The 24,107-nt window shown below is 39.0% G+C and overlaps 2 protein-coding genes across 3 annotated transcripts in view; one reads left to right on the top strand and one right to left on the bottom strand.

Annotated features, from left to right (window-relative positions):
• NUDT6 (nudix hydrolase 6) overlaps positions 1–8,577 on the bottom strand; it is a gene marked incomplete at its 5' end in the record, with an annotated part of 34,189 nt that extends 25,612 nt beyond the window's left edge. Inside the window, 2 exons of the mRNA XM_079708213.1 lie at positions 4,041–4,244; positions 8,340–8,577. Of these exons, the coding sequence (XP_079564339.1) occupies positions 4,041–4,244; positions 8,340–8,577 (442 nt within the window). The remainder of the gene's footprint in view (positions 1–4,040; positions 4,245–8,339) is intronic.
• Positions 8,578–9,149: 572 nt separating this feature from the next.
• Positions 9,150–24,107, top strand: part of AFG2A (AFG2 AAA ATPase homolog A) — a gene marked incomplete at both ends in the record, with an annotated part of 340,106 nt that continues 325,148 nt past the window's right edge. For both annotated transcript variants that reach the window (XM_079716599.1, XM_079716598.1), the window contains 7 exons: positions 9,150–9,294; positions 15,300–15,421; positions 16,456–16,613; positions 20,140–20,198; positions 21,065–21,709; positions 22,621–22,750; positions 23,026–23,082. In XM_079716599.1, coding sequence (XP_079572725.1) covers positions 9,150–9,294; positions 15,300–15,421; positions 16,456–16,613; positions 20,140–20,198; positions 21,065–21,709; positions 22,621–22,750; positions 23,026–23,082 — 1,316 coding nt within the window. The remainder of the gene's footprint in view (positions 9,295–15,299; positions 15,422–16,455; positions 16,614–20,139; positions 20,199–21,064; positions 21,710–22,620; positions 22,751–23,025; positions 23,083–24,107) is intronic.

The raw sequence follows: 24,107 nt of genomic DNA, 5'->3' as shown, positions 1-24,107 counted from the left end.
TGATGGTTCTAGCACATGCTAACTCGTAGGATAATCATTTGCATCTCCTTCTCTAGATCATCTATTCCTGACAGTATAAATTAATCTTTCTATACTTTTTTAGTGTTTAGTGTCCAATTTTATTTTTTTTAAATTAAGTTTTATTGGCGTATAGTTGCTTTACAATGTTGTGTTAGTGTCTACTGTACAGCAAAATGAATCAGCTATATGTATACATATATCCCTTTTTTTTGGATTTCCTTCCCGTTTACGTCACCACAGAGCACTGAGTAGAGTTCCCTGTGCTATACAGCAGGTTCTCATTAGTTATCTATTTTTATGCTAGTATCAATAGTGTATATGTGTCAGTCCCAATCTCCCAATTCATCCCCACCACCACCACTTCCTCCTTTGGTGTCTATATGTTTGTTCTCTATGTCTGCGTCTCTATTTGTTTTGCAAATAAGATCATCTATTAGTGTCCAATTTTAAATGCCTAAAAAGATTTATTGAATCAATGAACTGACTTTTCCATTCTCATTTTTATTCCTTGAATCACTATGTATAAACATGGGCTGTGCTCCCTGATGATCCAAATCTCAAATATCTCAATATTCAGTTCAAGACCTCCTCCTTAAAGCACTTAAATTTCTTTACCATGTTATGTACACAATGTTATAACTTACCAAAATATTGCTTTGGAATATTTATATTTAAGTTCTAGTCCATTGCTTTCATTTATTCATTCATCATATACATTGCCCAGTGTACTAGGCATTTTACTAGATGTTAGCGACTCAAAAATAATTTTTTTTTTCTCTCTTTGGGTAATCCTAGGTCAAAAATACAAATGACACTAATGATTTGTATTAGGTTCCTTTAAATGTTATAATTTTAAAATTATTTGTATTTACATAATGTGGGAAGATACTGTTAAAAACATATTTTCCACTTATTCATCCATTCTTTTAATATTAACCGAGCTCCTATATATAATACATACAGGTTCTATGTATAGCATGTTAATTGAGATCCTATTATGTGTCAGGTACTTTTCTAGGTGCTAGGGATATAGTGGTGAACAAAATAAAATTCCCCATTGTTATGGGGTTCGTGTTCTGGTGTGTGTTTGAGGAGGTGACAAATAAATAAAAAATTAATTACATAGAACATGAGATGGTGATAAGTACTATGTAAAGGTAAAATATAGTAGGGAATAGATACATGCAACAGAAGGAAGAACAATGTTCTCTGAAATTGAAACACCACATTTTAGTATTTCAAAGCCAAGAAGGAAAGCCACAAAGTGAGATATAATTTAATGTTGGATTCTATTAGAAAATATAAACTGTAATTTAATTGGACTTTACAAGGGACAGAATGCCAGGAAAACCTATTCTTAAATTTTAATAATTTGTGATTGCTCAAATTGAACTGTTTCCTAATTCACTATAAACATGGGCCAAAATCAGCACAGCTAAACACAATGTGAGCGACCCCTGTTGGTCACAACATAAAAGTTAAATAAACCCAAAGAGATCAGGGATTAAATAGAGGTTATTATATTATGATTAGTCAGGTACTGTACTAAGTGCCTTAGGTGCATTATCTCAGCTATTCCTCATAATAATCCTGTGAGTGGTATAATTTTGAGTGCCCAAGTTCACAAAGCCCTAAAACTGACGTCCTGTCTGGGTCCCAAGCAGGTATTCTTCTCACTGTGCGACACTGCCCCTTCACCACACTACAACTGCCTTTTCAGAGGGCTGACATTGCCAACTGAAGATCTACCTAACCATTCGAGAAATACTTATTGAGCACCTACTTTATACCAGACACTGTGTTTAGCCTGAGGATAAAATGGTAAACAAGACAGATAAAATACCTGCCTTCGTGGAGTTTATATTATTGTGGGGTCAATTAAGTATATGACAATTTCAAACTGTGATAAGTACTATAAAGAAAAACAGAGGATAAAGGGACAAAGGATGATGGGACTGGCAGGTGGGAGGACTCTATTTTATGCAGTAACGTCAGGAGCTTTTCTGAGGAGATATTTCAGCTCTAAAGAGCTCAATAAACAAAGCTCTGGGGAAGAGCACTGAAGGAAGAGGAGCCAGTAGGTTTAAAGGCTCTGAGGCAGATAAAAGCTTGCTGCATGAAGAACAGAAAGAGAGCCATAGCTCACTCCATTCCAGTGTAGGGGAGGAAAGATTTTCTTCTACCCACTTAGGTTCTGTGTCTGGGACCTGTGAGTTGAACTGACAAAGTACAGATAAATGGATAAGAAGTATATATATTTTATTTGATGTTAATAATTTTACGTGGCCTGAGTAGGGGTGGAGAACTTCATAGAAAGAAGTGAAGATCCCCCCAAAGTGTTAGACCCAGGGGCTTATGTTCCATTTTAAGAAAGAGGGATAAATTGTGCAGAAATGACAAGAGGAAAAGGGGTGTGGGCTAAGGAAGATAAACTGTGAAAAAGTGACTAGGAACTATATGGGGAACTAACAGAATATAATGGCTGTTTGCACAGATTCATCTCTGTGCCAACTCCCCAGCTCCAGTGACAAGAATGTTCTCCTCTTCGTGGTAGAAGAAATTTATACTCTGCTTTAGGCAGAAAGCTCAGAATGATCAACGTGCCAAAGGGGCACTTGGGGTGGCGGGCTGTGACTCCCTTCACCAGCTACGCCTTCTGCAGCTTATAAACAAGTGTCAGCTATTCTCTCTTCACCTAAAAACTCTGTACCTTCCCAGAAGAATTCCTTACACAACCTCCTGATCCCAACAGCCACTTCAAATCCTAGCTGGCCTTCAAGACTCTCATGAAGTTTCCGACCTCTCATTCCCTGAACTCCTGTGGCATATCTTAACTCTAATATACCATACTGTACTTGGTTATAAACAAGTTCTTCATAGGATACTCTTTATGCATATATTACCAAATCTGTAGTACTAACTGGAAACTCTGCTTTGAAAGTCTGTACCAATGAATTGATAATTATCTCTATGTCTTTTCCACGAAGTGTAAGGCTGCCATCAAATTTTCAAGTGGTCTTTTGAAGTAGAGCTGAATGGGAAGTTGCTGAATTGCCTCTACTTGCTAGAGGGGAGTGAGACCGTGGACAGAGAAAACAGAAATCCTTGAACAACTCCTTTAAAACACTTCAAAGATGCAAACTACCTTTAAAAACTCTTGCAAATTATATAAAGGCAAATAATACTATTATTAATAAATTACTAATAATACATATTACTGCTTTATTTCATAGTAAATCATAAGGATCCTTTGCTATTTTTGTTTTTTTGGAAATCTAGTTTTCTTAACCCTGGTTCTCAAAGGGTAGTCCTAGGACCAGCATCAACACTAGCAGCTGTAGCAGCAGAGCACTTATTAGAAAAAGCAATTCTCAGGCCCCGCCCCAGACCAACTGAATGAGAAACTCTTGGGGCTGGGGCCCAGCAATCTGTTTTAACAAGCCCTCCCGGTGATTCTGATGCACTCTCTACAATGTGAGAACTCCTGTCTTCACCTAAAGCAAGTCTTCTCTCAAGACTGTCTCAGTGACTTCAAAATTCTGTATTTAAATTATGCTATTTTAAAACAACTGTTTGGCACAATGACTTAATGTAAATGTCTCTAAGAAGTAATGTTCAAATCACTGAAAAACTGGTTTGCTTTGCCTTAAATTCAACTTAAAAGTTATCTTTTATTTTACTAAATCACATAATTAGTACTAATATGTTTTACCATAATGAAATGAATCTATTCCCTGATCCCAATTCATTGTTACTATTTCAGTAGTGAAGTTCACATATCCATGAAAAACATGTTCAAACATATCCTTTGGAAAACTAAACTTGATTGTTCTCTGTGCTGCCCTCTTTTGATTCATAAGGCAAACTTCATCTATTTAAAGTATCAATACTAGCTGCAGTTCCAAGGAGGACAATCATTTAATCAACTTATTCATTCCACATGAACCAACTACTGGCTCATCTGTAAGAAGAAACTGGGTGAACCTTTTAACTGTGATTAATATTAGTTTGAAACAGACCTGCAACTCCCACTTGATGTGTAGCATATCCTGGTAATCTGCTGGGCCCCTCTCCCAGCCACAGAGTCAGCGTGGATGAGTCCGATTCTGCGTGGTGAAAGCAGAAGCCCAGGGAAGCGGCAGGGGCAATAAGTCGACTTTGGAGGATGGGAATGTGCAGCCATACTGCTACTCTACCTTCTGATCTCCATTTCTGTATTGCAGCTAAAACGCAGAAGATAAACATCTGTAAATATTTTCCAGTGAGAGGAGTGGAATAAAGTAAAACTCATGTCTGGGTGTCACCTCCTCCAGGAAGCCAAGTTTAAGCTCCACTTCCCTTACTAGTTAGCTCTCTTTGGGGGCGGGGGGGCGGGCGGGCGGCACGGGGGAATCGCAAAATGTACTGTTCACATACATCAGCAGAACGTAAACTACCACATTTTATTATAATTATATATGATTTTTTCCACCAGACTGAATTCCTTGAAAATAAAGTCAATATAGTGATGATCTTTATATATCACCTGACACAATACCTGGCACATAACTGGTGCGCAATAATTGTATTAGAATGAACAAATAAACTGATTTAAATAAAACACCGTTTCATTGTTGTTCCTTTTAACAATCTTGGTTTTCATCTTTATAAATGACTATTATGGTCTTTTACTCTTCCTTTAAAAGTCCTGTCTCTAATATATATGTGTGTGTGTGTGTGTGTGTGTGTATATATATATATATATATATACACACACACACACACACACACACATATATATACACACACACATATATATATTTTTTTGGTTTATACATTTCAAGGTGAAAAATGTAACTCTTGTTAAATAATGTATGGTAGTTTTAGAAAATTTTCAAAATAAAGTACAATGAAGAAATCAAAACTTCACATTAGCACACAAATTTAAAATCGACATTTTTTGCATGAATATAATTTTGGAATTGACATACCATATATAATTACAACATTTTTTTAACTACATATTATAAACGTTTTGCTATGCCATTAAAATTCTTTAATGTACACACATTTTTAATGACTGTGTAATTTTCCTCATATAGGTATACCATAAACTACTTAACTGATCTCCTACTTTTGGATGTTTAGATTGTTTCTAACTTTCCTTTATTACAAATTATACCATGACAAACATTAAAATAGATTTTCGGTCTTTGACTTTAAATTCTCTTACTTTATTACTTGAGATTGAGCCAGGGAAAAAAGATGCTAACATTTATATGGCCCTTACTAAATTCCAGACATTTTAGATACACTGTTTCATTAAGTTCTCACAACATGAAAGGCAGGTATTATCACCCCTAATTTATAGGTGAAGAAATGAATACTTCCACAGTTTTAGAAAAACTTTTCAGATCACTTTCTCCATCCACCATCGCGATCTTTACAACAATCCTGTAAAGTGTGTGTGGAGAGAGGGGGAAAGACTTGATGATTTATTTAATGGTTAGATTCCTTTCCCTCCTCTTCTATGGCCTCTGCAGTAAGCATCTCTTGGTTAAGGACCATCTTTCTCTACCTTTTTGAAGTCAGTGTGCCTAACACAGTGACAGACAATGTGGGAGCCTTAATTTAACGGACCTTTTGATTTGGGGCTGTGGCGCCCCTTCAGATCCTTCTCACATCAATTCTTCTCTGATCAGATCTTTTAAAAAACTGACACAGAATTACATAAAGTGAAATGCACAAACCTTAAGTGAACATTTGATGAGTTTTGACCTATGCATACATCTGTGCCACCCACACTCCAGTCCAGGTTACAGAACATTTCTATCACCCCAGAAAGTTCCCGTGTCCTCCTTCCCAATCATTCCAATCAAACGAAAAAGCTGAAGTTCTACAAGTATAGTCACTTGTTTCCTATTTTTTCTCTTTACACTCTGGCTTGGAGAATCTGTCCACTGCTACTGCTTCAGCTAACAACTAACAACCTAGTCCTGACCTCACTGAACACTGAATTTTTTTTGCTCTTCAGCTGCTCGCATCTTCTGAAGGCTGCTGCCTCAAACTTCACACCTATATTCAAAACTGACTCCTACACCAGCCACCTTAGTTTTGCTTACAGGCATTTTTATGGCTCCAATGCTCACAGCCTAAGAATCCTTTTAAAAATGCTTTCTTTCTTCTCTTTTCCACTAATAAACTTCAATGCTTTTTCCTCCTCTTTCCCTCATCCCTCTGCTCAGATCCAGCCCTCAAAGTGAGCTCACATACCACCTCTTTGACAATAAGCTTTCCTCACGTGCTTTCCAAATATGAAACTAAGGACTACCTTCTAGTAGATTTACTAAAACTTACTACACATTGCCCGATGACACCTGTTACTGTCTGTTTTTCTAATCCTAATTAATATTTTGTGCATTTGCAATCCTCCAGGTTAACATGAGATTATGCACTGGGGCTCAATTCCTATTCAATGACTTGCTTGTCTAAACTCACACAGCTAGTGAGTGGCACAGCAACAACCAGAACCAGTGTTATTTCTCCACTGATGCAGATATATGTGAAGCTTAGCAACATATTACCTCTTCATCCATCTAACTTTAGTTACCAGTAACAGGAACAGTAAAAGAATAGACCTCAACATGTAAAGGTGCAAAACAACTATTGCTAATACATTATAGGCAATCAGTTCTATTTACTTGAAAAGAAAGAATACATTTAGATTTCCTACCAGGCTTTCTTCTCAGATAATTTTAAGATTCTTTTTATAGGCAATACCATTCACTTTTGTTTGACTCAATAACAACAACAACAACAAAAAAAACAGCAATAGCTCTTATAGTGCATCCAAGAACAAATTCTAGAGTCAGGGGAAGTTAATCTGTCTCTTAGTACCATCATCTTTGAAATGGGGATAATAATAGTACCTACTTCACAGGTATGAGGATTAAATGAATCAATACTTTTGAAGTTCTTAAAAGTGTCTAGCACTTAGTAAGTACAAAAGAATTTATTAAAAAGATACAAAAGAATATGGTACTTCAGAGTTTATAAATTAGTTTCATGTAATTTATCTTTGATTACCACATCTATCCAGTAAAGTAGTTAGAGTGGGCATTATTCACATGAGCAACCTAAGAGGCAAATATTTTCAGTGATTTTCCTAATGCCTGGTTAAGCATGTGGCAGAACCTGGGACTTGAAACCTGGATGTGTGGCTCCAAATCCAACCCACTTTCTGCTTTGCCTTCCTGACTGAGGTAATGCTTTAATCACTAACAAGTAACAAGTGTGTACAATAAATACCTGTGTCTACCCACACAAACGTGCTCATATTAGAGGATGAACATTTGATTCTCGTACTGTTAACACTGTTGTAGTTAGCAGCTGTTCCCCAGGAGAGAAAACAAGGTGAAGAGGTAAACAGTTTAGAACTGAGGATGGTTGAAGATGAAAACGACTAGCTCAGTTATATTTCCATAGATGCTCACTTGCCATATTGCTCCATAGGATACAGATTACTTTGTTTCCTCTAAGTGTGAGAGGATGAGTTTCCATGCTGTGCTTTCAAGTTGATTATAAGGGCCCTCAGGGGCAGTGTGAAAAACAGGCTGCTCCGCCAAATCATGGGCTCTCAGAGTGAAGGCTCCTCCATCCAAGTTATCTTTCTTATCACAGGACTCAAGGTTCAAAGAGAGTGGCGAGTTTTCCCACTGGAGACTGAAACCACTCACCAATCTCCCCGGTGAATCACAAAAGGCTTGTTACTAAGGAAAAGCAAACTCTAGTTCTAGGCGCCACAGCTCCTGACCCAATTTGTGCACAGACCACTCAGAACCTCTCTGGCCCACTCACTGTCCACCACCTGTACTAGAAAGTGCCACGGTTCTGCCTTGGGCAAAGTGTCCGGCGAAACGAAGGGTCGGTAAGTGATAGTAAACAAGAGCGTTAACATCAACAAACATTTACTGAGCGTTAAATACGTGGCAGATACCGTGCGAGGCACTTCATATGCATTATGCAATTTATCTCTCAGCCATCCCATGAGCTCCTATTACCTGGTTTTACAGATGAGAAAACGGTGGTTTAGAGAACTTGCCCAAGGTCACACACTAGAAAGATGACCAGAAACAAGGGCTGCCAATCCCAAAGTCTGAGTTCGTCACCATTTCACCCAACCGCCTCAGAGACCTCCCAGCCAAGGGTACAAGAACGAAAAGCAGAAAACGGCTGCGGGTCACGCACGCCCTCTCTCCTTCCCTCAGGCGCGACTCGGGGGTGGGGGCCGCGGTTACTTCCTTAGAAAGGCAGGGGAGCCTCGGACCAGGCGCACTTGCCCTGCAAGACCCTCTGGAAGGCGACCGGGTCCAAGCGGTGCATTGCGTCCAGCCGCGCCAGGCGCACGGAGACGCCCCCGAATCTGTCAAGCTCGCCCCGCAGCTCGCCGGCTCCGGAAGGGGCGTCCCAAGCGCAACCCGGGCCGCCCGAGGCCCCGCGGGGCCCTGCAAAGAGCACTGCACGGCGGGCCCGCGCCAGCACCGCACGCCAGCAGCCCCCTCTTGGTAGCTGCGGCATCTCCGCACCGGCCCTCGTGCCCCACGCGGACGCTCCGAAATCACGCGGCCAGTGAGCGACGGCGCTACCGTAAGTTTTAGAAGAGTGTCACCCACCCATTCTCAGAGTTGAGCAGGGGTCTGCAGCGCTAGGTAGAGGAGACGGCGAAGTCCGGTCGACCGGCTCCTCTCAAGAATTTGCCCGGCTCAAGGAAAGCGACAGAAACTTTCCCACCACTCACCCTCCCTCCCGTTCCCCCCACCCCCACCTCAGTTTAATTCAACAGACATTTTGTTCAGGGATAGGGAAGGAGGCGGAGAAACGAAAAAGTCCTGTTTTTCAGGAATTTACAATCTAAATGAGGGTTCCGTCCACCTAATCCGTCTTCTTTGGCGAAAGTCAGAACGTCTTCCACCTCTTCAACGACAGCGGATTCTGAAGACGCTATGTTCTCCCGCTCTTGCTGCGCTCCACTCAGGGGATTACGGCGCGGGACGGAGCCTCGCTGGTTTCTGCCCCGGAAGTTTTTCTCTCAGCGAAGCGCGCACGTTGAGCCGGCTTTGCCGCTGCTTCTCTCGGGCTGCCTTCGGATCATGTCGTCCAAGAAGAACAGAAAACGGTTGAACCAAAGCGCCGGGAATGGTTCGCCCTCGGCCTCCGCTGCTTCCTTTTCTGCGGGGGCCACAGCTTCTGCCGTGGCGGCCGGGACTCTGGTGGTGATCAACTTCTTAGAGAAGGGTAAAGAGTTCTGAGAGGGAGACCGGAGGCCGAGGGGGCGCCGCCTGAGAGGACGAAAACCTAGCGATTCTGCCTTGAGGTGTAAAGGTTTTTAAAAAGTTGGGTGAGGCAGGGGTGTGCGAGAGGCACAGAAGTATGTAAGACACTTGAAGCCGCGCCTGCACTAGAGAAGTTGGGCAGAAATGACTTAGTGGCTAAGTCAGGCTCTTTTGTAAATTGCTTTGAATTTCTAAATTGCGCTTGAAACGGCTTTGCCTTATTTAAGATTAACGGCGTATTTAACTGCGATGTCGCTCGTCTCTAGCGAGAATAGTATACCTATACTAAAAAACTGGAAGCCCAGTTCAGTACCGCTGTCGGTACGTCCTTCCTAAGAGACGTTAATGTGCCTTTAAAACTGAAAGGTGGCTTTTTTCCTACTACACGGGTTCTGGTATTTAATTAAACAGCTGTTAAGTGCGCACGGGTGCTAGCAGGAGCTTGGGTATTTCACGTATCTGCGCAGAGCTTTGGGAGATGGGTACTGTATTATGCTCATTTTACAGGGAAAGAAAAGTTAACGCAATCCCCCCCCTTCCCCCCAGGTTACACAGGTCCTAACTAAATGGCAGAGGCTTTTTTTGAGTCCAGATGCATTTGACTCTAAAGCCATGGACCTAGATCACAGCAGCCTTGGGAGAACGGATTTAAGTGAAAAGCATTGAGTTGGTAAAGCTTTTAGCAGGCGTGATGTTTTGTAGCTTTGAAAAAGGGATCAGATTAACCTAGTGACAAGATTTTTATTTATGTCTAGTGCAGACCCTAAAGACAATCTAACAGCTAACATAGTATTTTCAGGCTTTTTTGGGGATTGGAGGACAACTTGTTCTGTTGGGCATATTCAGTCTCTTTTTCAACTGGATCCTTCCCATTGACATTTAAACCTACTGATTTCTCTTTCATCTTTTTTTTTTTTTTTTTTTTTTTTTTCCGGTACGCGGGCCTCGCACTGTTGTGGCCTCTCCCGTTGCGGAGCACAGGCTCCAGACGGGTAGGCTCAGCGGCCATGGCTCACGGGCCCTCCCGGACCGGGGCACGAACCCGTGTCCCCTGCATCGGCAGGCGGACTCTCAACCACTGCGCCACCAGGGAAGCCCCTTCTCTTTCATCTTTAAACAAAAGCTCCACACTTCTTATCACCACCCTCCACTGCAAGACTTCTTAGAAGGAGGGGTCCCTGTCTCCTCATCTCTCACTTACTCCATAGCCTATTCCTATTTGACATCCACCTCATTATTCCATGCAAACTGCCTGTGCCCTGGTCACTGATGATCTCCACGTTGGTAAATCCAATGGGTGATTTTTCATTACTTTACTTGACCCCTCAACAGCTTTTGGTATTGTCAGCCATTTTCATCTTCTTGAAACACTTTATTTCTTAACTTATGTGTCATCAAAATCTCCGAGTTTTTCTCCCTCCTTTGGTTCATACTTCATCATTTCCTTTTGCAGGCTCACCCTCTTCCACCTAACCATCAAATGTAGAAGTTCCTTATTTCTTAGCCCTAAACCCTCTTTTTCTCTCTATAAATCTTCTTTCTTTGGCAAGTTCATCCAATGCCCAGCGTTTCCTTCCCATTTACCCTTATTATTTTCAGATTTGTATTTGTAATTTAGATTGTTCTGAGTCTGGATTTAATTGTCTTCTAGATCAGTGCTTCTCAAACTCCATAGGGAAGGTTTAAAAATTTACAACACGTCACAGATCAGCACTGTTGTAAAATATGATAAAAGTAAATTATTGGAAAAATAAGTTAAAAAAGAGAGATTTTTATTAGATTCAACAGATGTAAAATTACTCTGTCAAATTGCAATAAAAGCTTCTAAATGCATATTCTCATTTTTTGTACTTACCTCATCATGAACAGTATCAGATAGTTTGTGGACCACACTTTTTTTTTTAAATTGAGATATAGATGACGAACAGTATTAGTTTCAGGTGTAAGTCATAGTGATTCACTTAAATACATTAGGAAACGATCACCTTGACAAAGTCTAGTAACCAACCATCTGTCACCATCCAAATTATTTCAGTATTGACTATATTCCTTATGCTGTACATTACTTCTCTGTGACTTATTTACTTTATAACTGGAAGTTTGTACCTCTTAATCGCCTTCCCCTGTTTGCCCAGCCCCCGCCACCCTCCTCCCATCTAGCAAATATCCCTTTGTTCTTTGTATCTATGAGTCTGTTTCTGTTTGTTTTGTTTTTTAGATTCCACATATAAGTGAAATCATCTGATACTGATCTTTCTCTGACTTATTTCACTTGGCATAATACCCTCTAGATCCACCCGTGTTGTTGCAAATGGGAAGATTTCATTCATTTTTATGGCTGAGTAATATTTCATTGTAATATATATGTATAAAAGTTATTTATGTATTTTGGATATTAACCCCTTATCGGATATATCATTTGCAGATATCTTCTCTCATTCAGTAGGCTGTCTTTTTGTTTCGTTGATGGTTTCCTTCATTGTGCAAAAGCTTTTTAGTTTGATGTAGTCTCACTTATTTATTTTTGCTTTTGTTGCCCTTGCCTCAGGAGACAGATCCAAAAAATACTGCTAAGACCAACTTCAAAGAGTTTACTGTATATATTTTCTTCTAGGAGTTTTATGGTTTCAGGTCTTATATTTAAAGTCTTGAATCCATTTTGAGTTTATTTTGTACATGGTGTAAGAGAGTGATCCAGTTTGATTCTTTTGCATGTAGCTGTCCAGTTTTCCCAACACCATTTATTGAAGAGGCTCTCTTTTGCCCATTATATATTCTTACCTCTTTTGTCATCTATTAATTTCCCCTATAGGTGTGGTTCATTTCTGAGCTCTCTATTCTGTTCCATTGATCTATGTATCTGTTTTTGTGCCAGTACCATACTGTTCTAATTACTATAACTTTGCAGTATAGTTTGAAATCAGGGCGCATGCTACCTCCAGCTTTGCTCTTTCTCAAGATTGCTGTGGCTGTTCCAGTTCCATACGGATTTTAGGATCATTAGTTCTAGTTCTGTGGAAAATGCCATTAGTATTTTGATAGGGATTGCATTGAATCTGTAGATTGCTTTAGGTGGTAGTATAGACATTTGAACAATATTGATTCTTCCAATCTGTGAGCACAGTATATCTTTCCATTTATTTGTGTCTTCAGTTTCTTTCAGCAGAGTCTTATAGTTTTCCGAGTACAAGTCTTTCACCCCCGTGGTTAAATTTATTCGATGCAGTTGTAAATGGGATTGTTTTCTTAATTTGTGGTCCATACTTTGTATATAGCACTGTGCTATACCTCTTCTTTTGGACTTTTCAAAGATAGTTCAGGACTGACTTCCTGAAGTCATATTTCCTCCAACAAAACAAATGAGCTCTGCTCAGTCTTTCTCATTGTAAAATTCAGAAATCTCAGATTCCTTCATGACACCGCTCTCTTACATCTCACATTATCCAGTCCACCACCAAGTCCTGTTTACTAACTAAGTTTGTCCCACATTCCACTTCTGCACTCCCTTCCCACTGCTTCAACCTTAATCTCAGACACCATCCTTTCTCACCTGGACTACTACACTAGCTGCTCCCTTCCAATTCCTTTTCCACTCTGCAGACAGAATGATCTTTTAAAAGAAAAATCCTGTTACGACCTTGCTTTTCACCACTAACTGGCCTCCAATTACTGTCAGATTAAAGACCAGGAGCTTGATAAAGCCCACTGCCCTGGGTGGTCTTGACCTTCCTTATGTGGCTCCTTGTTTCCCACCACTCTACCTGTACTTTTCCCTTCAGATGCACAATGCTGTCTTTTGTCAAGGATGTCTGTACAAGCTCTTCTTTTTGCCGAGAATTGTCTTCGCCCCCCCTGCTTCATTTAGTTAATTTTACTCTACTTCAGACCTGAATTTAAATATTCTTGGAGAAGCATTCTCTGATTCTTCCAAATTAGATCCTATCCTGCATTGTAGCCTCTCTTAGGACTCTTAGTTTTTCTTTCATTACATTAATCTTAGTTTAGAATTGTACAGTTATTTAGTGATTGTTTAATAACTCTCATTCTATTAAGTTATAAACTCCATGAGGCCAAGGACTGTGTCTGCTTTTGTTCACCTTATTTCCCCAGTGCCTAGTGTAGTATCCTGCCATATAGTGGGCACATGGTAAATATTTGCTGAATGAACAAATGAAGGGTGGGTGGTTGTTTGAAATTACCTTTACTATCTCACTAGTTAATCTGGCACATAAGGTGCTCAGTAAGTGTGAAATTAATTAATAGGAAGTAGATGTAGAGATATATTTTTAAAGTATTGAAGGAATGAGGACTGGTGAAAATTGTGCAGGGGATAGCTTACGTAGATTTGGATGCTGTAAGCAGAGAATACAATGGAAATGTATTAGGAAATAAAGCCAACAGATGGGAATTTGAACATGATCTCCATTGCTGATAGGGAGGAAATGGAGGTATTTAGAGAAGTGTGTGATGTTTCAAATCTTGGTGCAGCATAGGATGGAGGGAAGAGAGGAAGAAAACTTAGAATCTTGTCAGGGACTGAGTACCCCCCTCAAGGTAATTATCAAGAGGGAAGGGTCATTCATTGAGGTTTCCTTTATTAGGAAGAAAGAAGTGGCAGAAACTGAACATTATGAGGTTATCAAACAGGACGCTTTGCTCTTATTGCTGGGTAAACTGTGTAAGAGACCTGGTACTCATAGGAAAGTTGAATTTCTTTTCAGCCTGTCATATTTTAAAAAATGCTTATTTTATGCTCAGTCCTGTTAATCTTATCCCTGGGAGCTGCTTTGTTTTTCTAGATTTGTTCATCTGATGACAGAGGGAAAATAAATGTGTTGGGAAGTTACTTTGCAGTGGCAGAGAATGATGTAAATCAGACATACCTCATGGTTTTGCTTTTGTTGATTTAGTTCCTTTTTAATTACAAAAGATCTGTTTTTCTGATTATGAAAGAACACTAATACTAGTCAGAGCTCTGTGATTATGATATATGTGACTGTAAGTTTTATAATAAAGTTTATGTGACAGGCATCATAAGTGTTACATGGATTTTGTGCTGCAAAGAAGAATATTGTATACTCATCTACTACATTCATTCATTTCATGCATATTTGTTATGCATCTGCTGTATTTGATGCACTCCTAGGCGTTGGAGTTACAAAGATGAAAATGACCCATTTCCTGTTACAAAGCAGTATATTGTTAAAGGAAAGTCAGATTGTAAAATAAATGAATATTGTGATAAGTGCTAGTATCTGACAACATAGGGTGCTGGGAGCATCAGAGGAGGGACAGCTAACCAAATGTGGAGCTTGAGGGAGTGTGTGGGCAGGGGTGGAGATGTTGGCACATCATTTTCAGAGGTTTAGAAACTGGACTGAATTCTGGGCCCCTTCTTTGGCCAAAAGTTGAAAGCTCTAATGGTCACTTGAGTCGGTGTGTGTTCGCCTAAGGAATAAGACCTGTGTTATTGTTATCCATGTGTTCCTGGGAGTAGAAAGGAAAAATGTCTGGTTGCTATCCTGTGGGTGAGAAGTGGAAACATAACTTAATCCTCCAGAGCCAGATGATGTGTCATTTCCCCAGTTCAAGCCTTTGAGTACTAGTAGCCAACTCAACTTAGAATCTGTAATATGAAAAGTTCAGAATGCAAGTATGCAAAGCCCTACTGCAAGTATGTTCAGTTAGTAATGAAATTAGAGATTTTTTTTTAAATAATGAAAACCAATACCTACCCCATAAAACATCCTTTTTTAGTTAGCAATCATATTGTCAGTGGACCCTCACAAAGGTTTGGTTTTAAGTCTGATTGCCAAAATAAGGAGGGTTGGGACAGTAGTTTCTCCAGGGTTTGGTAAGTGCATTCATATGGTCATGTGGAGAAAGGATTTTTATTTACTCCAAAAGAGCATGCTTTAACTTCAGTTACAAATAGTGCAAATATAATTTTCTTTTCCTTCTTGGTAGACGACAAAGTTCCTAAAGCATTCCAGAATTCCCTTGTTCAACTTGGACTCAGCACCATGAAGTCTGCAAACATATGTATTGGTCGACCAGTGTTGCTTACCAGTTTGGATGGGAAGCAAGAGGTGAGAGTCCTTTTCATTTCCTTACTTTAGAAATATTTCAAATGTTTTTGATCTTAATTTTCAACACAAGCAGTAATAAATGAAAAGCTATATCTTACAGGACCCTCACATCTATGTAAACTTTTCCTTCCTTTGATACCCTGTGAGTTGTAGGCCCTGAGTGTCATGATGTAGAAAGAAGCCTTTCCTCCAGAGGTAGTGACACACTACCAGCCCTATTTCTCCCAGTCTGTTAGTTGCATTTCTTCACAGAAATGTTATTTTGGGTCATCTGTTTTGTACGTAAATATTTGATTACCCTCCGTTTGTCCTGGCTACCATTCATCATACCTGAGACTCTAAGTCCAGAACCTTTCCTGGGTCATCTTTGGCAGCTTAGCTTTCTTCCTCTGACTCTGCCGTGTCTTCTGCTGCTGCTTTGTCAGTCAATGTTCTCTCATCCAGTGGGGTCCTCTGGAAATGTTTTGCAGTCTTATATCTGCTGATGGCTTGCCTCCCATTCCTTTCATTGCTCTGGGCTTATACTGTAAAAAATCCTTTACTGTGTTTTGTGGAAGAGAAGACTATAAATGTGTGAGCTCAGCCTATTATCCGGAGCTCGAAATCTTTGAGTTTCTCCCTTACCATTTAAGTCGGTTGAGAACCAGGTTCCCATGGAACTCTTGTACTAGGTCACTCACTGTTTCCTGGATGTAGTTTATGCTCCAAACTGAGCTACCTTACAGTTAGCTTGCCTTCAGTATTTTTTCTCGTTTTTCACTTATCACCTGTTAATGCCTTTGTCTCTTTTCTTAAATCCACCTTTCAGCTCTTCCACCATTTTCACTGTGGTATTATTCCTAATCTTCACAAAAGAGATGTAATATTTATAAAAAAATAGTTTTTTTGTAACTGATGTCAAATCATAACTCTGGGGTAAGGACTGTGTTTTGCAGATCCATATACTTGACTGTGCTTAGTTTTCTTCCTTATAAATGAATGATATTCTACAAATGTTTATTTTCTTATATTTTTGTTTCCTATGTTCTGGACAGGTCTATACGGCCTGGCCTGTGGCAGGATTTCCTGGAGGCAAGGTTGGCCTGAGTGAAATGGCACAGAAGAATGTGGGTGTGAGGGTTGGTGATGCCATCCACGTCCAGCCTGTTTTGGGTGCTGTGCTGCAGGCTGAGGAAATGGACGTGGCACTCAGGTTTGGCTCTTTTCTTTGGTGACTGTCTGGATCAGTGCTACCCAAATGAGTCACAAATGTGAACCACACATGTAATTTTTCATTTTCTAGTAGCCACATTTAAAAAGTGAAGAGAAAGAGAAAGTAATTGTAATGGTATGTTTTATTTAACCAGTATATGTAAAGTCTTATTGGAATTTATAATAACTACAAAAAACTATTAACAAGATTTTTCATTCTGTTTTTCTAACTGAGTCTTCAAAATCCAGTGTGTTATGTTACACTTGTAGCATATCTCAATTTAGCCTAGCCATATTTTTAGCACTTGATAGCCGCATGTGGTGAGTGGCTAGTGGCCTACTGTGTCAGACAGCACAAGCTAGATGGGTGCTGTGTGATTTATGGACTATGGACTCTCTAATGTCCCGTGAATAGAATATGCCCTGACATTTTAGGTGAGAGGAATTGTTGTTGATGGATATTTAACAATGTTTTTTTTGGTCTTGGCTTGCTTCTTGTCTTTTTTACAGTCATAAAGACAGGAATAGATTACTGTGATTTGGCAAGAAACAGGTTTAAATAAGACTGCTCAAGCGAAGTGTACCTGATTGTGTATTTTAACTCATTGATTATTCAGTCAAATAAAACAATTATATCTATCCAATTTTTAAATAGTCCCCCACCAAAGATGACAAATATGGTTAAAGTATATCACCCATCCTCTTGAATGTTCTGTATCTAATAGGATTTTTACTCAGTTTGCATATACAAGTCTTATCAAAATTTGTTTTAAAAAAAACATCTTGGGCTTCCCTGGTGGTGCAGTGGTTGAGAGTCCGCCTGCCGATGCAGGGGACATGGGTTCGTGCCCCGGTCCGGGAAGATCCCACATGCCACGGAACGGCTAGGCCCGTGAGCCATGGCCACTGAGCCTGCACGTCCGGAGCCTTTGCTCCGCAATGGGAGAGGCCACAACAGTGAGAGACCCATGTACCGCAAAAAAAGAAAAAAAAAATCTTTTAATACTTTAATATCGTGTTTGTAAAAACTTGGGGAATTTTATATTACATGCCAGAATCACAAAACATTTTTCAGTCATTAGCTTGATTTTGAAAAGTTTTCTTCACTTTTCTACTTCGGTAGATTCCAAGCTTAAGTTTTGGTGTATTTTTTCTTTTAAAAACAGGAAACTGTCTTCAGTGCATTGAATAACAGTTTAACAAGCAACAAAATAAAAAGCCAAAAAGGAAAAGAGAACACAACATATGTTAAGCATCAGCTGTGTACTAGCACACACATGCACACTTTCCCCTTTTTCTTCTCTCATTTAGTCCTCTAAACATCCAGCAAGGTATCCATATTTATCCCTCTTTACAGATGAGGAAACGGGCTCAGTGAGGACAAGTAACTTGCCCATTATTTTATGGTAGTTTTTTAGTTAACTCAGGTTCAACAGGATTAATCTTTAGACTGTTTTAAAACAGTGCTTTAGGTAGCAGTAATCAGTTGACTGGATTTTTGATGATTACTAACAAGTGTGACCTCTTGAGGGCGCAGCAGTCTTAGGTGATAATGATTACCTACTATAGAGGGACTGTATATGTTTTAAATGGAAACTTGGTTTTTTATTTTAAAGAACCTTGTGTTTTAAACGTGGCAGCAGAACTTAGACGAGAAACTTAATTTCCAATAAGAAGAATCAGTTTTTTTAGTCTGCTGTTTAAATCCTTCAGTTGTATCTGAAAAAATTTATTTTCAACACTGTTAGAGCTCCTTCTAGTGGAAATGATTTCATCTGTGCTTTTTTTAAAAGCAAAACTGATTGTTTTACATATTTTACATATTTGTACATATTTGCAAATATCTTCTCTTCAAAGTTTAATAAATAAAAGCAATTTAAGTAGTTTCAGAGTTCTTTAAACAGTAAATTTAAGTATTTAAGGAAATATGTACAATCTTCTCTTTAGTGTATACACGCATTTGATTCATGAAATTTTCTCCTTGTTTTTCTCTCTCTTTTATATGAATACATAGTTGGTTCTCATTATTGGTGGTAGTTGTGTTCCATGACGTTGCCACAAATACTGAATTAGCAAATACTGAACTGTTGCTCCTAGAGGGTGTGTGTGTTTGTGTGTGTGTGTGTGTGTGTCTATGTGTATGTGTGTATTTATTTAACACATAAATATATGAAAATATATATGTTATGTAGATTATAATCTTAAGTCCTTGAAACAACTCATTCTGGTAGATTCTATTTTCTTTATTTTTCAAACTAGGAGAAGTGGCTCAGAAATATTAAGTGACTTGCCTGAGGCCACCCCATTAACAGATGCCAGAGTTAGGATGCAAACCCCGTCTGTGTGGTGCCAGAGCTGGAACTTTTCACGCCATACTGCACTGCTTCCTACCCTGCCTGGCTTCCACCCTCTGGTCACCTCTGAATGAGAGTTGAAACAATAGGCCTTTTTCAGCCTCAGCTGGGAAAGTATTGGGTTACAGTTTTTGCCTGCTCTGTGCTCATCCACAAATGACTGGCAAAGTTCTGCTAGTATTGATTTTGGGGTTATAAACACATTTTAGCAAGTAGGTGAATTTGCATACGGAATTTTCAGATAATGTAGCTCGGCTGTATTGATTTCGTTACTGATAAAGTGGTTGGGAGCAAGGCTTAGATTTGGACCAGATGCGCCTGCTAATACACCTTTTCCTGAGCTAAACCATTCTCCCTCTGTGATCTCTGGCAGAGCTCGCAACTGTAGGCTTCCTCTGCTGATACGGGCTGCTTACACACGGAGGAGGAGGGAAAATGCACATATTCTGAGAACTCTCCAAGAATGTGTTTCTTTACAAGTGTAATGATTTTTAGTCATGTTTCCTGTACTCAAACAAGCAATCTTCCTGGAAGACACAGTTTTTGGTCAGAAGAAGGCTTTTCCATTTTTTCCTAGGCATACCCTTTCTCTAGAATAAACTTGCACTGTACCATTACTCTGCTTTTTTTCTACCTCTTCAGATAACGTACTCTATAGGATTTAAATTTCCTTAAAGATAATTTATAAATTATACAAAGAGAATAAAGTAAGCTATTAATAAAAGCCGTTCTCCAAGCTGGGCAAGTTCAGAAAGGAAATGATTAATTGAGGCCAGTGTTTTTCCAATGTTTCTGACTATAACACACAATAAAAAATACATACTTTTCATTGTGATTTATTGCTCCTATACATCCACAGATGTAGTACATAAATGTACACATGTGTGTACATGTATATACCCGAGTATATAGGGGGGTGTGTGTGTGGTGTATAAGATAGTAAAGAAAACTGATTTAGGCCACTAGGACACCAAATTGCAAATGGTGTTTTCATGGCTATAAGAAGTATCTAAAAAGTGTAAATCATTCCGAAATTGTATAAATCATTTCCAGATTGTAAACTAACGATTCTTTTGATTAAGTCTACATCACAACTGTGTACATGTCATTTTATATTACCTTTTAGTTTCTGGTGTACTTAATGCTGATTTTTATTTCTCCCACCCTTCACAGTGACAAAAATGCAGATATTAATGAAGAACAACTGACTGCTTGTCTTCTGAGAAAACTAGGTGAGATGTATCTTTCATACGTTTTTTAAATTTTAAAACGCAAGGCAGCAGCAAATAAACTGATGTGTCTTTGAGGTCTTGTGTACATAATGTTGTTCTTTAAAATAGTGTAGAGAATATTCTCCTCAACGAATGAACGTCCTTTTAAGATAGGGCTGTAGTATCTGCCGCCGCCCCCCACCCCCAACTGCCAAGTAATTGATTGGTAGCTGAGCAGTGGAGAGAATTTTTGACTTAACTGTGAGCAAAGTCAGTGGTAGAACTAAGACTTTTAACCCTTGAACTCTGTTCTTTCTGGTCAGGTATGTTATCTTGGAGTGTTGGTGTAGGTGTGCCATTTTAGCTTGGTTTGTTACTGAACATGGAATGCCTGGCTCTATGGGGTTATAGCTCATAGAATCCTAAATGTACTGAGTGTAGAGGATTTCAGAGAATTAGCTTGACCTTCTGTCTCCAGATAGTGCCGTATCATAGGGGAATATCAGGTCCTCTGTTTTTTTTTTTTTTTTTTTTGCGGTACGCGGGCCTCTCACTGCTGTGGCCTCTCCCGTTGTGGAGCACAGGCTCTGGACGCGCAGGCTCAGCGGCCATGGCTCACGGGCCCAGCCGCTCCACGACATGTGGGATCTTCCCGGACCGGGGCACAAACCCATGTCCCCTGCATCGGCAGGCGGACTCTCAACCACTGCGCCACCAGGGAAGCCCAGGTCCTCTGTTTTTCATAACAGTTGTTTTATTAATACTTCCATCTTTGATTTAGTCTTTTCAGTCAGATAGTTTTGTTAATAGATGAAATAAATTGCTATTTAAACTTTAAATGGGTGAAAAATTGTGCTAACGTATATATTTAATAAATTGTTTTCCAGATGGCAAGATTGTTTTACCAGGCAACTTTCTGTATTGTACATTCTATGGACGACCATGCAAGTTGCAAGTGTTGCGAGTGAAAGGAGCAGATGGCGCCATGTTGAGAAGGGCTCAGAATGACTCTGACACTGTTGCCCGGGGAATGGCCTCCATGCCATCCAGCGTGGAAACTAGTACCCTGGATATATCCTTACAGCTAAGCCAGTTAGGTCTGGAAGTGCCCCAAAACCCAACATCAAGCAGTACTCCTTACAAACCAGGAGATGGCAGAATGATAAATAAAGCTGGTGGCGTTTCGTCAGGTGTTACACAGAGTCCTGGGAATGGCAGTGGACTTGGACTAGAGGCAGTCACAGGTCTTAAACGTCGTTCTCAGTCTGCCAGAGAAGGAAATGAGCAACCTGTCAATGAAGAGAGATTGCTAAAGTCACCCAGCGTGGGAGCACAGTGCAACACTGATACCTTTTATTTTATTTCTTCGACAACAAGAGTCAATTTTACAAAGATTCGTACAAATTCAAAAGATGAAGACAACCAGTTAAAAGTAACTTATGACATGATTGGTGGCTTAAATAGTCAGCTGAAAGAAATTAGAGAAATAATTGAATTACCTCTCAAACAGCCTGAGCTTTTCAAGAGTTATGGTATGATTTCTTCAGTGTATTACACCCAGAAATGTTAAATTCAAACTAAAAAGCAGTTGGCTCATTTCACTTATCTAATAATTGTTCACCCTCTTTTCCTGTTTTTCTTTCCTGAGTGGGAGGTGTGGTAGGAGATGCCAGTTAAGTCGGCCTTTTTCTATGCTTGGTCTCTTCAGGTTGTAATGTGAGTTAGTTGTAGCCTTGTCTCTCTTAACTGCACACTTCCACAGTTGTTTGTATTAGATCTAGAGTAAGTACCTTGTCATGCTAGATTAGCCGTAATGACTAAAAAAATAAACATTTAAATAGTTTGGATAAAACTTCTTTGTTAGGAAATGTAGCTGGGTGCAGATCTCTTTGCATTGAAACAAGTAGTTGAGGGAGTGACTTGGCTTTTAGAAAACTCAGGGCTTCTTCTGCATTGTTAACGGCCCAGATCCTCTGCATACATTTGGTGCATACCGTGTCTTTCTCTGCTTTTTGCCTTTTCTTTTTTCATGAATATCTATATCTATATCTTTATATATAATGAATATTTGGATTCACATATAAAATGAACCCTGGTAAGGCTTATATACTCTGAGATGGCTAGTTGGATAAAAATTGGGGTTGGTGGCTTATTTTGGATGCCCTTCTTGTTGTTCAGGCTTTGTTTTTTGATCATTGAACTGTGCTGTGTGGGATGGGGCATGTCAATAGTGTGGGTGTTAAACCAGTTTTTTTTACTAACCAGTCTGGCCTGGTTGGGTCTACAGAGAAAAAGTCATTGCTTGAGATCAGCGTTTGGGCTAGTTAGTACATTTTTCTATGGGGAAAGGGAAGTTCTGACTCTTACTTTAGTTTTTGTGCAAGGTAAATTTATTTTATAACCTAGTAATGCTGCATCCAGTGTTCTCTGCTTTTTCTTCTAGGAATTCCTCCCTCTAGAGGAGTGTTGCTCTATGGCCCTCCAGGTACTGGAAAGACAATGATTGCCAGGGCTGTTGCTAATGAAGTTGGTGCCTATGTTTCTGTAATTAATGGCCCAGAAATTATTAGCAAGTAAGTGCATAATTTAATAGACCAAACAATATTATTAGATATACTTCTTAAATGTGGTTTTTAAAAAATGGCTCAATAGTATTCTGTCTGGATATTTCACACATTGAAATATTTTAAATTTGCTTTTTTTAATGTGTATAAACATTAAGTTTGGAAAATAATTTTTGAAAGTAGTATTAAGTAATGTGGAAAATTTGAAAAGTCAGGTGAGCTTTTATAGACAGAGCTTTAAAAATGATAAGAGTTGGTCCTCATATGTATTTTATTTGTTACAGATTCTATGGGGAGACTGAAGCAAGGTTACGTCAGATATTTGCTGAAGCCACTCTGCGGTATTCTTTATTTTTGGATGTTTGGAATTAGTAGTCAAGGCTGTATTAATGAAAGTAGAGATAGTAGTACTTTATACGAAGCATGAAAGAATAGAACAAAAATAATAGTGATAGCACTGGAAGTAGATTGTAAGTTTAATGAGGTTCTATCTAATCTAATTCTAATATTGTTTTGGAAATGTGAGAAATAAGTTATTAAATTACATAACGTAGCAAAAGGTACAAACTTCCAGTTATAAAATAAATCATGGGGTTGTTATCTACAGCATGGTGACTGTAGTTAATAGTACTGTATTGCACATTTGAAAGTTGCAAAGAGAGTAGATTTTAACAGTTCTCATTATAAGAAAAATAATTTTATAACTGTACGGAGACAACATGAATTAGAATTATTGTGGTAATCATTTCATGATACATATATACAAATGTTGAATCATTATGTTGTGTAACTGAAAGTAATGTTATATGTCAATATCTCAATTTTAAAAATTACATAAGGTAAAAGAATTAAGACAGTGCTGTCTGATAAGTCATGTGAATTTGCTTGAGCATATAAATTTATGATTTTCTTTCTTTTGGGTACATCTAATCTCAATAGACTATTACAGTTGCCCTTTAGGCTTAAAACTTTGTTTTATTACAGTTTGCTTCAAAGTGACAAATCTTTTGCTTTAAAAATGATTCTTACTAATCATTTCTCAGTTTAGGCTACCATTGTTACATTGCAAGGAGTATTAACGAGTGGCCTGTAACTTGGTCTTATGTAGTTTTATTCATAATATGGTTATGTCTCTTCCATTGTTTTGGTATGTAACCTACCATAATTACTGCTCTCTTATCAAAACTTCCATTTTTAAAGTTTTTTTTTCCCCCAGTAGATAAAATAAGTAGTCTTTACTCCAAATACTGAAGATTTGAGAACCAGTGGTATACCTTATTGTTTAGTATGTTTTTGTTACTATTTTTTTTTTTTTTTTTTGCGGTACGCGGGCCTCTCACTGTTGTGGCCTCTCCCGTTGCGGAGC

Source organism: Hyperoodon ampullatus (assembly GCF_949752795.1).
Source record: "Hyperoodon ampullatus genome assembly, chromosome: 1".
Taxonomy (NCBI): Eukaryota; Metazoa; Chordata; class Mammalia; order Artiodactyla; family Ziphiidae; genus Hyperoodon; species Hyperoodon ampullatus.
The sequence above is the reverse complement of the archived record's forward strand: the minus strand, read 5'-3'. Positions and strand labels throughout refer to the sequence as shown.